Consider the following 16,567-nt stretch of genomic DNA (forward strand, 5'->3'; position numbering starts at 1 on the left):
CACAACAGTGAGAGGCCCGCGTACCGCAAAAAAAAAAAAAAAAAAAAAAAAAAGAAGTTAAAGTTAGAAGGTGACTGAGGATGTTGCTTTAGCTAGAGAGGTCAAGATAATAGAATAAAAACTGCTAGTATAATAACAGACCAGATTTATTTGTACACAGTAAGAGATTGAGAGGAAGAACCAGTTCAGTGGTTCTCAACTGTATCGGACCCAGTGTACCCTTTTGCACCAGATATTTTGGAATTCTCCATTACTACCCTGTAATGAAATTCATATGAAATATCTACATAAATTAAAGAAGGATATGTGTATGCGTAATGCTGTAAGTGTAATACAAATAAATAAAAAGTAATTTATAATAAAATAATATTATTTTAATATGTAGATTTGGGGGTATGACTCCACTGGAAGTTATACTGAATTAAGCAGATGCTTATACCTCTACGTAGATTCACTGTGAATGCAGTTGCTGTAAGTGCGCATTGATAAAGGTATACTGTATTGTTTACGCCGATAGAACGGCAGCATAGCCTGTGGTCACATGGTTTGTTTGTTTTTTATTTCAAATAATAACAACTTTGTAAAATTCTGAACAGAACAAGGTACAATTTTCCTTTTTTTAAAAAACTGAAGTATAGTTGATTTTAGTCTTCCTTTAAATTACATTTTCCTGGGTGCACTCCTGGAGAATTCAGTGTATGTTAAAACTGGGAAAATTCTTCTCATTGTACATAAGCAGAGTTAGGCTCTAGGTTGAGATCATTTTAAACAGCTTTTTCACCTCCTAACTGGGACATTCTAAAGTAGAATGAATTGCAGGAGAGGGGGACTGTCATTGAATGAGGGAAAATAGGCAGGAGCTTAGAAAATATCAACAACAGGGGGAAAGGATGATGACAGGCTCCTCAAAGGAGTTTTAGAAGGAGAAAAGAGGAATTAGTTTGAAAATACAGAGGGGAATAAGGAGGACATCTATCCCATTTCCATTCTCTTCTCTGTGTCTCATTACCTCATTTGTATTTTCAACTTTGTCTCTCTGCTGCATTCCATGGGATGGAAATTATCCACGGATAATTTCTTTAGGTCGTTCTTCTAGGTCACTAATTCTGTCTTCAGCTGTTCTGATCTGCTATTTAAACTGTCCAGTGAGTTTTGAATTTCAGTGATTTATTTCCAGATGATCTGTGTGGTTCTTTTTCAAGTCCCCTGATTGTTTCTGATAGTCTCTTGTTCTTTGCTCATGTTGTTGATTCCTCCTTTTATTTTAGTTTAAACATCTTGAGCATTTAAAAAGTGTATTTGGTCATTCTGATACTTTTAAAGGATCTAATTTTGTTATTTGTCGTTTCTGCTGAGTCTCATACATGGTGGCTTCTTTCCTCATGGATTTTTAAATTTTGAGTTTAGTGCTTATTATTTTGGTAACCCTAATCTATGAAAATCCTGAAAGGCCTATGGAAGGTCTACTCCTTTAGAGAGCAGTTGCTTCTGTTGGGCACCCAAGGGCTCTATTAATTTGATAACTTTAATTTCTCATCTTGAAGTTTCCCAGACCATGTGGTAGTGTTTTGTTTTCTCAGATTGCCTATTCCACCACATTACTGTAATAAAATCAGTGTACAGGGTTGTTGGAAGTGAATAAAGTAGTCTAAAGAAAGTAGTAGCAAGGAAAAAATTCCAACAATAAAGGGCAGAGGACGATTAGCCAGTAGTGACTGAGAAGAAATGGTCAGAGAAGTAAGCGGAAAACTAAGATAGTCATTTTTTTGTATGCAAGAAAGGAGAGGGATTCAAGGAGAGAGTAGTCTATTTATTGGTTCTTCTGTGTTCTCAGTAATTATATTGCTCTTTACTTTTTATCAATGCTTTTCTCTCCACCATCTATCTCCTCCCCTCAAAGAAAACAAACAAACAAACAAACCAGTAATAATTACCCTGCAAGCATAGTTATTTATGTACTTGTATTTGGATATTCTGCTAGATTATAAGTGCTGAGGGCAATGACCTACAGTTATTCATAATGACCTTTCACATAATAAACATTTGAATTTCCTCATTCTTACATGTATACTTTTTAAAAGACATGCTTAAAAACCCATTCCTAACTTTTCTTGACTTCTGAAACCAGTTGTGAATACAGATTCTCTTTGTTGGCTAGGGAGATCTTGTGCGAAAACTGAAAGAAGATAAAGCACCCCAGGTCGATGTAGACAAAGCAGTAGCTGAGCTCAAAGCCCGGAAGAGGGTTCTGGAAGCAAAGGTGAGTCTCAGGATCCTCAAAAAGGAATGTAAGTAGGTATAGGATTGTTTATCTTTATTTAATCTGTTTGGGCAGGAGAGACCTAGAAAAGTTTCTGAACAAGTAACATTTGCTTTATCTCTATTTATCCAGTATACCTTCTCCTCCTCCTCCTCTACTTGGCAGACTCCTTCCTCATCCTTTAAACATGTAATTCAAAATTTCTCTACAAAGCCTTCCTCAACCCTCACCTACCCCTTCTTCCCCCAGACTCAAATCCTAGACTGGTTATGTTCCATGAATTTCCCTGGAAGGCATTGTGTTCTTTATGAATTCTCCTATACCTGCAAATAATGGTTATGCTGTTTTAAATTATTTTCTTTTAAAGAAAAGTTCTAGTCACCTGATACCTGCTCCCAAACTTTTCAAATTATAAACGTCCCATCAACAGACTGAAATCGTTTGGAGTTTTTTCTTTTTTTGGCTGCACTGCATGGCTTATGGGATCTTAGTTCCCCAACCAGGAATTGAACCCAGCCCTGGCAGTGAAAGCACTGAGTCCTAACCACTGGACCATCAGGGAATTTCCTGTTTGGAGTTTTAAGTCGCTATTTTGCTACAGTGATCCACTAAAAATTCAGATATTGCTTATCAGTATCTGCATCTAAGTAAGCTTAGTCTTGTAATCTTGGAAATGATCGTATACTTTCCTAAATAATTAAGTAAACGTATCTTCTGTAACTCAAAGGGGAAAAAACCCTAAGGTTTCTTTTGTTTTAAGGGTATCAAAATCTTGTCTGATAAATTTTATAGTAAATTCTGCTGAGGAATAAAGTAAATTCACATGTATAAATTGAAATTCCCACTCACTCATTCAATCACATTATTTTCTCTTTAAAAATCCCTTACAGGAGCTAGCGTTACAGCCCAAAGATGATGTTGTAGACAGAGCAAAAATGGAAGATACCCTGAAGAGGAGGTTTTTCTACGATCAAGCTTTTGCTATTTATGGAGGTAGGGGATTAATGAGAGAAAGAAAAATTGTGTTGTTAGTGACTTTAATATTGTTCTTAAAACCACAGCTTGCTTGATATCTAATAGTTTCAGGTCACACAAAGCAGAGGATAGATAGCTTGCTTTCATTTGTTTAGAGTCATTCATTTGGCATGATATCAGTTCTTATTTCCCTCAACCCTATTTATTTTTGGAGATAGCGTTTTTCCATTTAGACTTAGGGTATTTGGAGAGCCCCAGATATTAAGCGTTTGATGTGTCCATGTACATATCAGACCCTTAAAAGATCTGAGAGCAGTAGAGGGCCATTCTAGCACTGGCTGACTGTACTGTGCCGCTCCCCACAAGGGCAGTGGTAAGCCATAGTTTCTAGATTATTCATTATGGCACCTGCCAGGAGAAAACGTTCTTCATGGCTATGCAGATAAATCTCTACATCTTTCTGAACACTATATGAATTTATGTAGACAGCTATAATTCACTGATACTTTTCATAGTTAACAGAGATTACTGCAACAATATTAGACTTTCAGTACTTTGCCACTGAAACCTGATTTGAGTTTTAGTCTGAGCAGATCTCTAAATGTTTAACTTCTTGAGGTTTAAATAGTGGCTCAAATACCCAAGAATAAATTAGAGAATTGGGTGCTAAAATTTGAGATCATTGTTACTCAGCTGATGCAGCAAATTCTTTTCTAATTTCTATGGCAGAAAACTATAATCTGCTTTTTCATTTTGTTTCTTACATATGGAGGAACTTCTTTTTAGTTTTTTGCTAATCCTACTTGAAATTTCAAATATGGAAATACTGCAGTTAATGGAGTAACACCATTTTAGTTTTACTTCTGTCAGCTAGCTGGAAATAAGGCTCTTAAGTATTGAGGGATTTGAAGTGTTGACTTGAATACATTTTTAGGGAGTATGTGAAGTCTTAACAAGGATCAGTTTCTCACATCTGCTTGCTTTGATTCGTTCAGAGTGACAAGGTGGAGTACCCGTTTTCCTGTCATATTTTGCAGGTGTTAGTGGTCTCTATGATTTTGGGCCAGTTGGATGTGCTTTGAAAAACAATATTATTCAGACATGGAGGCAGCACTTTATCCAAGAGGAACAGATTCTGGAGATTGATTGCACCATGCTCACCCCTGAGCCAGTTTTAAAGTAAGGTCTCTACTTTGAGGGTTGACATTCTTTAATATGCATACTTAAGTAACTTTTTGATTCAGAAAACTACCCATGTTCATTGTGAAAATCTGGAAAATAAAGAAAAACAAAGAAAATATATACTCATCGCCCACAGGTAGCCATGTTAAAAATGTTGTATTTATCCTTTCTGTCTTTTTAAGTTCATATGCGTTTAGTAGCACAGTGCTTTTTTTCACATAATATAGGTGAACATTATGTCATTAAGTATTCTTCTAAAGTATTTTTAATGACAGAATAGTATTCTCTTTTATGGATGTGCCATAATTTACTTAACTAGTGCATGCGTGTAGGCATTTAAGTTGTTTCTTATGTTTGATTACATTGAACATCCCAATAGATGAATTTTTATGTATATCCTGATTATTTCCTTTAGTATAAATTCATAGACGCTCTGGGCAAAGGTGTGTATGTATTTTAAATCAAATGCTACTATTTGCATTGATGTTTCAATGCAGAAATTTAGATTATTCCTACCAACATTGTTGAAAGCAGGTCAGGATTTCTCAAATACGAAACTGAAAGAGGAATTCTTACATTTTGTATCTCATCACTTCATTCATTTAATGTTGCCTGTTAAAGAGCTAATCTTCGCTATTTATATAGTTTAGGCTCTCTCCTAATAATTTCAGCCAATTAAAACAAGTTGAATTCTTGATGATGGATCAGGACAGCCTATTCTTTAGCTACTTGCCCCACTAATAGCTGTACAGAGATAATGCCAGTGTCCAACCAGGTTTCAGTGGCAGAAAACTCTTTCCTTAAGGTTCAGTGTCTATACCGAGTTATCACAAAGTCTTGGCTAGTCAAATTCCCCATGGTTTTGGCCTTTGCTTAGATCAGTAATAATAATGGGATAGGCATGGATTTATTGATTCTGCAAAGTAGCACAGACTTTATGACAATTTGTGGAAAAGTGTAATCTAGTTAGTATTTTTTTTCCTAAGGGGAGGAAGAAGTTGGGGAGAGGGTGGGAATAGATTTGAGGAAGAATTTTCTTTGGTGTACAATTTATCTACCGTGGGATATATCATAATAGATATGGGAGCTTCCATCTTTCAGATATACAGATGTAAACTTTGGATAAATATATAGAAGGGAGATTGTCTTATAAGGTAAAGTTTATGGGTTAATTTGTATGAAAATGACTAATTGGCTTGGCATTTATTAACTTAGGACTTCTGGCCATGTAGACAAATTTGCTGACTTCATGGTGAAAGATGTAAAAAATGGAGAGTGTTTTCGTGCTGACCATCTATTGAAAGGTATGGTTCTTCATCTCAGATAAATAACCTTTCAAGTAGGACTGATCAAAACAAAGGGTTTGGATTAAACTTTCCTCTCAAGTTTTTAGATTTTTTCTTGGGACATAACATATAAAGAGTAAAGTGCACAGATCTTAAGTATACAGAACAAGTCCCTTATTGAAAAAAAAAGTTATATACAGATAATTAGAAGTTCTAAGTCATGGAAAGAATCAAGACAATATCATGACTGTCCCTGCAAAATCAACCATGGGATTCATATAAATTAAGAACATTATCCTTAGGTTCGTTTTTTTACCTGCCCACCGTTGAAACTCAAAAGTACATTGTCCTGGGGCTTCCCTGGTGGCGCAGTGGTTGAGAATCTGCCTGCCAATGCAGGGGACACGGGTTCGAGCCCTGGTCTGGGAAGATCCCACATGCCGCGGAGCAACTAGGCCCGTGAGCCACAACTACTGAGCCTGCGCGTCTGGAGCTTGTGCTCCACAACAAGAGAGGCCATGACAGTGAGAGGCCCGCACACCGCGATGAAGAGTGGCCCCCGCTCGCCGCAACTGGAGAAAGCCCACGTGCAGAAACGAAGACCCAACACAGCCAAAAATAAATTAAAAAAAAAAAAGTACATTGTCCTTTTTCCCATTGATTGAAATTGACATATACTAACACTGTTGTTCTTATATAGCTCATTTACAGAAATTGATGTCTGATAAGAAGTGTTCTGCTGAGAAGAAATCAGAGATGGAAAGTGTCTTGGCCCAGGTGAGTACTTGAGAGATCGCAATAACCCAGGTAGGTGCTGTCTGTCTTTCAGCATTTGATAACTGTTGAATTCCATATTGTGCTGACCTGGTCACAGTAGTAAAAAAGGAGAGTTTACCTTCTGTCCCTCATATCATCTCTTTTTGCATTTTTATTTTCTTCTCTGTCAGCCTTTTGTGGCTAACCTTTATTTCTGTCAAACTAGCAAGTCAATGTAAATAGGCATGAAATTAGTTCTCTCTCCTCGGAAACCAGTTTTCTGGATTTAATAGCAAAAACCAGGACAGTGTCTAATGATGGATAGCGTTCAGTGTGGAGATTTAGGGCAGATATCTATATGAGCACTGTCTCATCAGCCACTTGATCTGCTTCTGGTTGCACTGTCCCTGACTACATGCTATTCTTTTTAGAACCTGATGGAGCAGGCCCCCGCTTTTCCTGTAGACCTTTAGTTTTATAATTTGTATTGAAGTTGACAAGTTTTAGGAAAGGCATTGAGATCATCTATTCTGACTTTTACCAAGTGTAGAAATACCTTCTATATCAGAAGTAGTTCTTATCCTTTTTAGGTCACATACTACATTAAAAATATGATGAAAACTGCACACCTTTGCCTCAGGAAGTTGAACATGCCTGTATGTGAATGTTGCTGATTTCTCACCTCATCCATCATTTTAAGCAAAGTACATTTCTCCAGCACCATGTTTGATCATGAGGTCCACCAGGGCTCACCTCTTAAACTTTTTTTACTTCCTTGGATAAAAGAAAACAACAACCAGTGCTGTGTTTATATATTTTTTCTTTACATTGGTGTATAAATGAGGCTGAATGTAGGACTCTAACTCTGCTTTTCTCTCATGAAAATTACTGGATACTTCTCCACTGTTGCCCTAATTTTTTTAAACATGCTGATTTTCCTCTGTGGTATCTAGCTTTCCAACATTAGCTGAGAAAATTTCTCCTTCCTTATTTAAATTGAAAAACCTCTTAATCTGGCTATTGACTCATCTGCCAATTTATTTTGAACTTTGTGAGGTATATTTTATCCCTTGCTTGAAGCTCATTGCTTTAGCGTTGTTACTGATGGTTTAGAAAATCAATTCTTGTTCTTTGATACTATTATGACCACACCCTCATTTCTCTTTTCCTTCCTTTTCCAAAGGCATGACCTTTATAAGAAAGAAGAAATGAAAAGCACCTCAAATTACTCTTACATTATTCTGTTTCCCATTCAGAATTTTAGACTTATTAAAGTTTTGTGTGCCTGTGTCTTTGAGTGTCTTTGATCTTAAGTTTTGTTCATTTCCAAATAAATTGTCAGAAACAGGAAGTAATTAGTTGTTTTGTTAAGTCATAAATTATAGTTTGAGCACTTTCTGTTTCATCTCAGATACCTGTTCCAGGAGAACAGTTTGGGTTTTGATTTGCCATATTGTATCATTTGTTGACCCTTGAACAACGTGGGTTTGACCTGTGCAGGTCCACTTACACTCTGCTAGTTTTCAGTAGCAAATGCTACGGTACTACACGGTTTGTGTTTGGTTGAATCTGCAGATGCAGGGGAACTGCAGTTACAGAGGGCCAGCTGTAAGTTTTATGTGTTGTTCAAGGGTCAATTGTATATAGCTGTAAATTTAATCTTTAGTGAAATGTTAGGAACCCATGGAAACAGCCTGGTACTCAGAAATGGCCTCAATGGATTCCCTGGCCAGAGGCGCATCTGTTGCTTCAGCACATAATGGCATTTTCTGGACCTGTTAGTGCCTGTGACTCCTTGTTAGCTTTATGAAGCATGATAGTTTATCCAAAAGGCCTTGAGGGGGCTTCCCTGGTGGCGCAGTGGTTAAGAATCCACCTGCCAATGCAGGGGACACGGGTTCGAGCCCTGTTCTGGGACGATCCCATATGCTGCAGAGCAACTACTGAGCCTGCGCTCTAGAGCTTGCGTGCCACAACTACTGAAGCCCATACGCCTAGAGCCCGTGCTCCTCAACAAGAGAAGCCATCTCAATGAGAAGCCCGCCCATTGTGACGAAGAGTAGCCCCTGCTCGCCGCAACTAGAGAAAGCTGCGTGCAGCAACAAAGACCCAATGCAGTCAAAAATAAATAATAAACTTAAAAAAAAATTTTAAAAATATAAAAGGCATTGACGGACTTCCCTGGTGGTGCAGTGATTAAGAATCCAGCTGCCAATGCAGGGGACATGGGTTCGAGCCCTGGTCCGGTAAGATCCTACATGCTGCGGAGCAGCTAAGCCCCGTGTGCCACAACTATTGAGCCTGCGCTCTAGAGCCCGTGAGCCACAACTACTGAAGCCCGCGCGCCTAGAGCCTATGCTCTGCAACAAGAGAAGCCACGGCAGTGAGAAGCCTGCACACCGCAACAAAGAGTAGCTCCCCGCTCGCCGCAACTAGAGAAAGCCTGTGCACAGCAATGAAGGCCCAACGCAACCAAAAATAAATAGATAAATAAAAAATTTTTTAAAATAAGTAAAAGGCATTGATTCACCCTCTGTGGTTAAGAAGTGAGGTAGAATCTGTTCTCCCCATTTTACAGATAAGCAAACTGAGGCTCAGAGAGATTAGGTTGGAGCTTGATCCTGAATCACAAAACCCATAAGTGGTAGAGTTGGGTGATTTACCCTGGTTTTTCTGACCCCACATGCCATCACTCATTAGTTGATTTACCTAATTATTTTATTTCTATTAGAAGTTTTTTTTTTTAAGTTTTAAGTATTCTTTACTATTAGATGGTTTGTCATAGTCATTTGAAGGTTTTGAATTGGAGCTCATATATCATTTTAGAGGGTTTGGCATTGATCATCAATGTATAGGATGTGCAGTGCCCTGGAAAATGCAGAAGTGAATAAGACACAGCTTCTACCTTCAAGGAACTTAATATCTGGTGGGAAAGGAAAGTTACATGCACATTTAATTAATAGACAGGGAAGTGCACCTGGCTCTTAAGTGTACAGAGTAGTAAAATTCAACTGTGAAAACTTATTTATGTCATTCAGATTCTTGCCAACCAGTAACTATTATAATTGAACAAGAGGTATTTTACCTTATCTTTCATTGTACCGTTGTATCTTTCAATGGTAGGTGTGTGAATTTTAGGTCGGTCCCAGAAAGAGACTCCATTTCTCTGTTGGTAAAAGAAAGAGTATAAACTGTTTATGGGTTTAATGTAAATGTCTTGAAGGTTAGGTTAATTCTGATGGTTTTATTTTGGGTGAATTTTAATGATGGACAGGGTTTTATATTGTATGCCTTGTTTTTTTATTGTATGCCTTGTTTTTTCTGTCTTTTACACTAATCATTTTCTTGATGTATTCTTTAGCTTGAAAACTATGGACAGCAAGAACTGGGGGATCTTTTTGTGAACTATAATGTAAAATCCCCCACTACTGGAAATGATCTTTCCCCTCCAGTGCCTTTTAACTTAATGTTCAAGACCTTCATTGGGCCTGGAGGAAATATGCCTGGGTATGTATCACTTACTGTTTATGTAATGAAGTTATTAAAATTACTTGTAATAAAAGATAAATATCAATATCAGTCATGAAGGAAAATGTTTGAAAAGTGATTTGTAGAAAGTGTAGACAAATATATTACGGAGAAATAATGACAGATGTATTCTTAAATTTTATTTCTTCTAATTCTTTCTGAATATAGTTTTTTTTTTTTTAGTATATATGATGATTTTTGTTTTGGTCACAAAATAAACACAGAAGTCTGTGATCATCACATCTTGTAGTTATAGCTGCATAGGGCAGGAGAGAGGGTTGAAGAATGATTTTGAAAGACATTGAACTTACTGTCGAAGGAGACTTTAGAAACCATTTGTTATAGATCAGCACTGCCCAGTGGAGCTTTCTGCAGTGGTGGGAATATTCTATAATCTGTGCTATCCAATACGGTAGCCACTAGCCACATGGGGCTGTTGTATACTTGAAATGGGGCTAGTGCTTTTGAGAAACTGAATTTCTAAATTTATTTAATTTTAATAATTTAAATAGACATGTGACTAGTGACCTACTATGTTGGACAGGATACGTTTAGTTTGATTCAAGCTAAAGTGTGGTTTTCACAGATAGAGTAAAGAAAACCTGAACAGTTTACAGTATGATTCAGAAGAAGAATCTGTATGTTCAGATTCCTTGTCCATCGTTAACAAACTTAGTCAAAGTATTCCATTTCATAGCTTCAGATGTTTTTCTCATGGTCTCATTTTAGGGTAAGAGGATGGGTTTTGCTAGATAAAGCTAGATAGATCATATTTCCTGGAGTAGAAACTAAACAATAAAAATTAATTGTGACAGAATGTATTATTGGAATTATTTTAATAAGACAGTGGGTTGATTTAGGATATTTTGTGGGAAGAGGCCAAGGGTGAACCTTTCATTTTGGCAATACATACAGAGAGTCATAAAATGGGCCATGCCCTCTGACCTGCCTTCCCACTCCTGTGAATTTATCTAACGAAATAACTCAAAAGGACAGGAAGCTATACTTATCAAGAGTGTATAAATGAAAATTAGAAATAACCTATTTATCCCATAATTTCAGGACGGTTAAATAAATTATAGTAAAGTAAGTTATTTTAGTAGAATACTCTGCAACTGTTAAATATGAGAAAATTTTACGATTTTTTTAGAAAATAGAAAAGTATAAAGTATAATTTAGTACATTCTACTTAATAAATATATATATTAACTGTAACTATACTTATATTTGGATAAAAACCACAAAATGAAAAGAGCTGTTAAAGAGAAGAGTGAGACGAGAGTAAAATTTTAATTTTTCTTTACTTTAAAGTTGTTTTCATAAAACGTTTCTTTTGAAGTAGGCTGTTGGGAGCGCTTTCTTATGTGATGTTTTGCCCAGAATATTGTCTGTGAAATTGAGAAGAAAACAGTGGCTATCAGGGTGTTTTTGAGTGACTGTAACTTTTTAAAATGTGGAGAAATACAGAAGAGGCCTCTGGCTGAAGATATAAAGTACCACAAAGAGTCGATCTTTCTGGACTTCTCTATTTCTTTGTGTCTCTGGGTACAAAGACGAAAATGATATGAAAAACCCTGAAAATTGCCTGCCATGGTGTGATGATTGTGATGAGTGAGCTCTAAGGTTAAATGTCAGCCTATACCGGCTTCTTTTTAGCTCCACGGTTATGCTTTAATATGTAGGTTAACAGCAGAGGTATACTTACTTTATTTTCAAAAGGATCTAAAATTGTCATCTGCCTCCAAAGTAAATGATTAGTCAGGAGAATATCAGAGGTTTTAGAGATATTGTAAGAGAGGTCATGTGTGATTCACTGGAGTGATGAAATTAAATGACATGTCTAACAGTGGTATTGCCCTGCCAATCACCTGATACCTTCTCTATTACCTGTTTGAGAATGTTTGCTACTGAGGAAAATTTCTATTTCTAAAACTTTTTTTTTTTTTAGGGCCCATACAGCTTTGTGTGAAGATAGTATATTTAGGACTTTTAGGATTTGTATCTAGAATTTCAGATTTATTGGAAAACATAATTTCCACCTTTATAACAGACTGATTTGTTTAAATCTCCAGATACTTGAGACCAGAAACTGCACAGGGGATTTTCCTGAATTTCAAACGACTTTTGGAATTCAACCAAGGAAAGTTGCCTTTTGCTGCTGCCCAGATTGGAAATTCTTTCAGAAATGAGATCTCCCCTCGATCTGGACTGATCCGAGTCAGGTACTGCCCATGTTATTCTTCTGGTGAAATTAGTAAATGATTTTGGCTTTGAAGTGGAAACAAAAACTTGCTGTTTTAACAGCCTTCTTCCTTCTTACATGATTATATACTTGTTGTTTGTTTGTTACCTCCAAATGTAATCTCTGGGATGATGGACAGTTTTGAGTGACTGAAGTGGACTTGAAGGGAAAGGAAGGAGGGTGAAGAATAGCTGAAGTTTCACATCTGATCCAAAATGATCTTTTCTCCTTGTTCATCTTACGTTTTGAGGATGGCAGGATCTTGATTTTCTACACCGCGGCATTTTCTGGCAGTGGTGGTATAGATGAGTGTAGGGTGAGGTGGGGAGGAAGTGATGGTTAGGGCTGGAGGGCCGTTCTAGGTGTCCAGGGCAGATGGCATTGCTGGTATTGGGGTGAGGGTGTTTCAGCAGCCAGATGGTGTTCCTCCAGAGATTTGGGGCACCTTTATGACAGTGTTTAGCTAGCAAGCTTACCGCTATCTATGCTAGTTCAGATGCTGTCTTGTCTCTATTCTAATAACCTCCCTTTGTCAGGTGTATCCAGAATGTGCGGGAAGGCATCCTGGCACTTCTGAGTTACGTTTTTCTTTAGAAACTTATTATGACTTAGCTATTTATGACTTAAGTTTTTTGAGATTTCTATACATTTTCTTACTGATATCATCTCTTAAGGTAATAAATTCGATATAAAAATGGGATATATAGGTAAACTTAACTTTCTTAGACTCCAAAAGTATTTTCCACAGCCCCAGTGGCCCACCCATTTCCTCTCTTCTTTTCTTACTTGCTGTAATTACAGGCGTCAGTCATAGCATATCCCAGCCTGTGACTCTACATCAAAGCACCTGCCTAATCTTGTTAGTCCCCGTGACACCCTCTGAGGAAATGCTCCTATGTTCTCACCAGACTGTATCTTTAGGCCTATAGTCCCTTCAGCTGAATGGTCTAGAAAAGGGAGGCTTCACGAGGAAGGAGCTTGCACAGCCTAGAGAAATGGAGTGGGGAGGACCCTCCTGGACCTTGCTGCAGAGAGAAGAGATAATCCTAAACTTTAACTAGGTGTTGTAACAATGAAAAACTTGTCAGACTTAAGTCTGTTTTATTTCTCAATGTCTGGGTTTCTTCGTATCTTTTCTCGTCTTGCTTCTGGGCTTCCCCTCTGTCCCAGTAGTGTCTGCACTCATGCTTTCAGAATACTGAGGAAGCTGTGTGAGACTGAGCTTGTCTAAAGCCACTGTTTTTTTTTTGTTTTTTTTTTTTTTTTTTTTGCGGTACGCGGGCCTCTCACTGTTGTGGCCTCTCCCGTTGTGGAGCACAGGCTCCGGACGCGCAGGCTCAGCGGCCATGGCTCACGGACCCAGCCACTCCGCGGCATGTGGGATCTTCCCAGACGGGGGCACGAACCCGTGTCCCCTGCATCGGCAGGCGGACTCTCAACCACTGCGCCACCAGGGAAGCCCAAAAGCCACTGTTTTGGAGACGATTTACATCAAGTAGAGTAGCTGTTGGATGATTATAAAGGACAGTGAAGTAAGGCAAAACCTGGGGCCTGTGGAATAAGAAGTGGTAAATAGGAAACCCAGCTCAGAACAGAGGAGCAATCCCAGGAGTTAACTGGGGAAAGTCCCTTGGGACTTCCTGACATTTTATTCCTTGTTCACTTTCAGTTCAAAGTGTTCCATCTGGATTTTGGTTGGTTTTGTCTTGTGCCTCTGCAAGATCCTGGCTAGAAATCCACTCATCCTTCCACGAGTCAGTATCCCCATGGCTTTTGTTTCATGGTAGGGCTAGGACTTGTTTGTTTAGTGTTTCTTCTTGACATAGAGTTATCAGGTGATAAGTCTTTGTATAGCTATGATTCCTTTGGTTTAAGTTGGGAGCATTGGATTGTTCATGTGAAAATTTTTTTTTTTTTTTTTGCGGTACGCGGGCCTCTCACTGTTGTGGGCTCTCCCGTTGCGGAGCACAGGCTCCGGACACGCAGGCCCAGTGGCCATGGCTCATGGGCCCAGCCGCTCCGCGGCATGTGGGATCTTCCCGGACCGGGGCACGAACCCGTGTCCCCTGCATCGGCAGGCGGACTCTCAACCACCGCGCCACCAGGGAAGCCCTGAAATTTTTTAAAATTAAATTTTATTTTGATTGGCTAGCTCTGTCTTCTAGTCCTGTGTCTATTTTATGTCTCCAGAGTTCCAGGTAGAGACTCTGAACTCAAAGACAACAGACAGCTGATACAATCAGTATTAGTGTTGATTTCTATCTCCTGTCTTTGAGCTGGGATTATTTGACAGAACAGATGGAAAGACTTTGGCAGCAGATTATTTGGGGATTCGGGACAAGGTCCTTATTTTGATCTGCCCTTCATTTTAGATGTTCTGTTGCTGTCATCCCACTTGGAAGCTGTGTGAGGACAGACATCATACTTCTCTCTCTCATATTTCTATGTGCACAGAAGATGTTTGATAGCTGTTGAAAGATAAGACATAGGTGCTGCTGGACCAAATAAGCGATACCATTAAAAAATAAAATTGAAAAAAATATCAAAGCTCTTTTGCAATGCATTTCATGTATTTTTAGGAATGATTTAAGCAATTTTTCATTACTTCTAGAACATCTGAGATAATCATGAAAGTGCACTAGTAAATTGTGTGTGTGTTTTAAAGAAGAGAGATTTGATTTTGACTCCTAAAATTAACTTAAAACTCGTTTCCACCCAATAGCTACTAAATTGCCATTCAGGGAAATCTCTTTGGAAAACCATTACTATGTGCCTACTTATTTCATCATTATGCAGTTAGCTTGATGTTAGCTTTTTCAATTCATGCCTTATGTCCTCTGCCTTGAATAACACTTTATTTGAGAAGCTGCTACTCTAAAGACACCAGCTGTATGGTGCCATTAGCAGTCATTTACTTGTTCAGAGCAAGAAAAAGGAAGAAATCACACTGTTATAAAAGCTAAAGAATAATTTCAATTCACTTTTAATTTCCCATTCTATGAAAAGCAGATATCAGGAGCTTCATTTAGTGTACATCTGTAAAGACTTGCTAATGCTTTAAGGAAAATCATTTTATTTGGAAGCCATTATTCAGTATCTCATTTTTTGTGTGTGTCTGATGTTTGCTCAGGTTTTCCTAACTTTAAAAAACTGTATCAATCTGTTCTCTAAAAACTATTTTCCATATCTTTCTGTATCATTGTAGAATGAAGTTGAAAATAATGGCTTTTGTTTATTGTTTTTTATAGTGAAGTGTGCAACTTTTATCCCTTATATTTTGGCTTTCAGAGAATTCACAATGGCAGAAATTGAGCACTTTGTAGATCCCACTGAGAAAGACCATCCCAAGTTCCAGAATGTGGCAGACCTCCACCTGTATTTGTATTCAGCGAAAGCCCAGGTCAGCGGACAGTCTGCTCGGAAAATGCGCCTAGGAGATGCTGTTGAACAGGTGAGATTCCATAGGTAACTTAATTTAGATTATACCTATTCCAGGTTTTCGGCACTTAGCAAATTCTGTGTACTGGATGACAAAATATTTTATTTTGGCAGGCATTTTATTTTGATACAGTATGTGTTTTTATACAGTATTTATTACACACTATTATTATAGTGGGAGGAAATTACCTGAACACGCCACCGTGTGGACCATTGGGGCTAACATGAAAAATATGTTTAGCAGAGCGCTTGGAAAAAAGTTCTTGGTTTGAACTATGCCCCATCAATCTGACTTTTAACAGTGTATACTACTTTTGGGGAGACATTTTGACTCACAGAAAGCAAGCCCTCTGGATTTTAAAGTCTTCTGCGTTACCCATAGCAATTGGGGTAAGGCCTTGCATGTAATAGAATTTCTCTAATTATTTGCTTGGAGAAATAAGTGAGTGAAAACATTCCAACAGTAGCTGCTGCCTAATAGTGGGATGAATTGCCCTGGGAACAATGAGCTTCCTGTCTGAAAATATTCAAGTAGAGGCTGAGTGATAACTTGCCAGTTGTTTTGCAGAAAAGAGCCCTGCAGGGACTAGGAGATGGGGCTAGACGATTTCTGAGATCCTTCTGTACTAAAAATATAAGATTACATATACTATATGGGATTCACAAATTTCAGTGGACAAGAGTACATTAAAATCCCCTCAACATGTCTTATGACTTTTGCTAATTCAGAAGGAATATATTTACAATTCCTTAGGATCATTATTATGAATGTCATTTTTAGCACTGTAGATTTAGAAGGTATGAGGTATTAGGCTGAATTTTTGCTGACCCAGTGAGTATGGTAGAAAGATTTTGAATGACGCTGTTATTATCTGCTTGTTATCTTGACAGTTAAAGCTT

At 37.9% G+C, this 16,567-nt stretch overlaps 1 protein-coding gene across 1 annotated transcript in view; it reads left to right on the forward strand.

Moving 5' to 3' along the window:
* The window catches only part of GARS1 (glycyl-tRNA synthetase 1), a 41,190-nt gene that overhangs the window by 5,134 nt on the left and 19,489 nt on the right, over nt 1-16,567 (forward strand). Inside the window, exons 2-9 of the mRNA XM_082631829.1 lie at nt 2,159-2,260; nt 3,151-3,253; nt 4,273-4,414; nt 5,633-5,721; nt 6,404-6,480; nt 9,821-9,966; nt 12,060-12,209; nt 15,518-15,680. Coding sequence (XP_082487955.1) covers nt 2,159-2,260; nt 3,151-3,253; nt 4,273-4,414; nt 5,633-5,721; nt 6,404-6,480; nt 9,821-9,966; nt 12,060-12,209; nt 15,518-15,680 — 972 coding nt within the window. The remainder of the gene's footprint in view (nt 1-2,158; nt 2,261-3,150; nt 3,254-4,272; nt 4,415-5,632; nt 5,722-6,403; nt 6,481-9,820; nt 9,967-12,059; nt 12,210-15,517; nt 15,681-16,567) is intronic.

This window comes from Mesoplodon mirus, assembly GCF_964341445.2.
Source record: "Mesoplodon mirus genome assembly, chromosome: 9".
NCBI classification, from domain to species: domain Eukaryota; kingdom Metazoa; phylum Chordata; class Mammalia; order Artiodactyla; family Ziphiidae; genus Mesoplodon; species Mesoplodon mirus.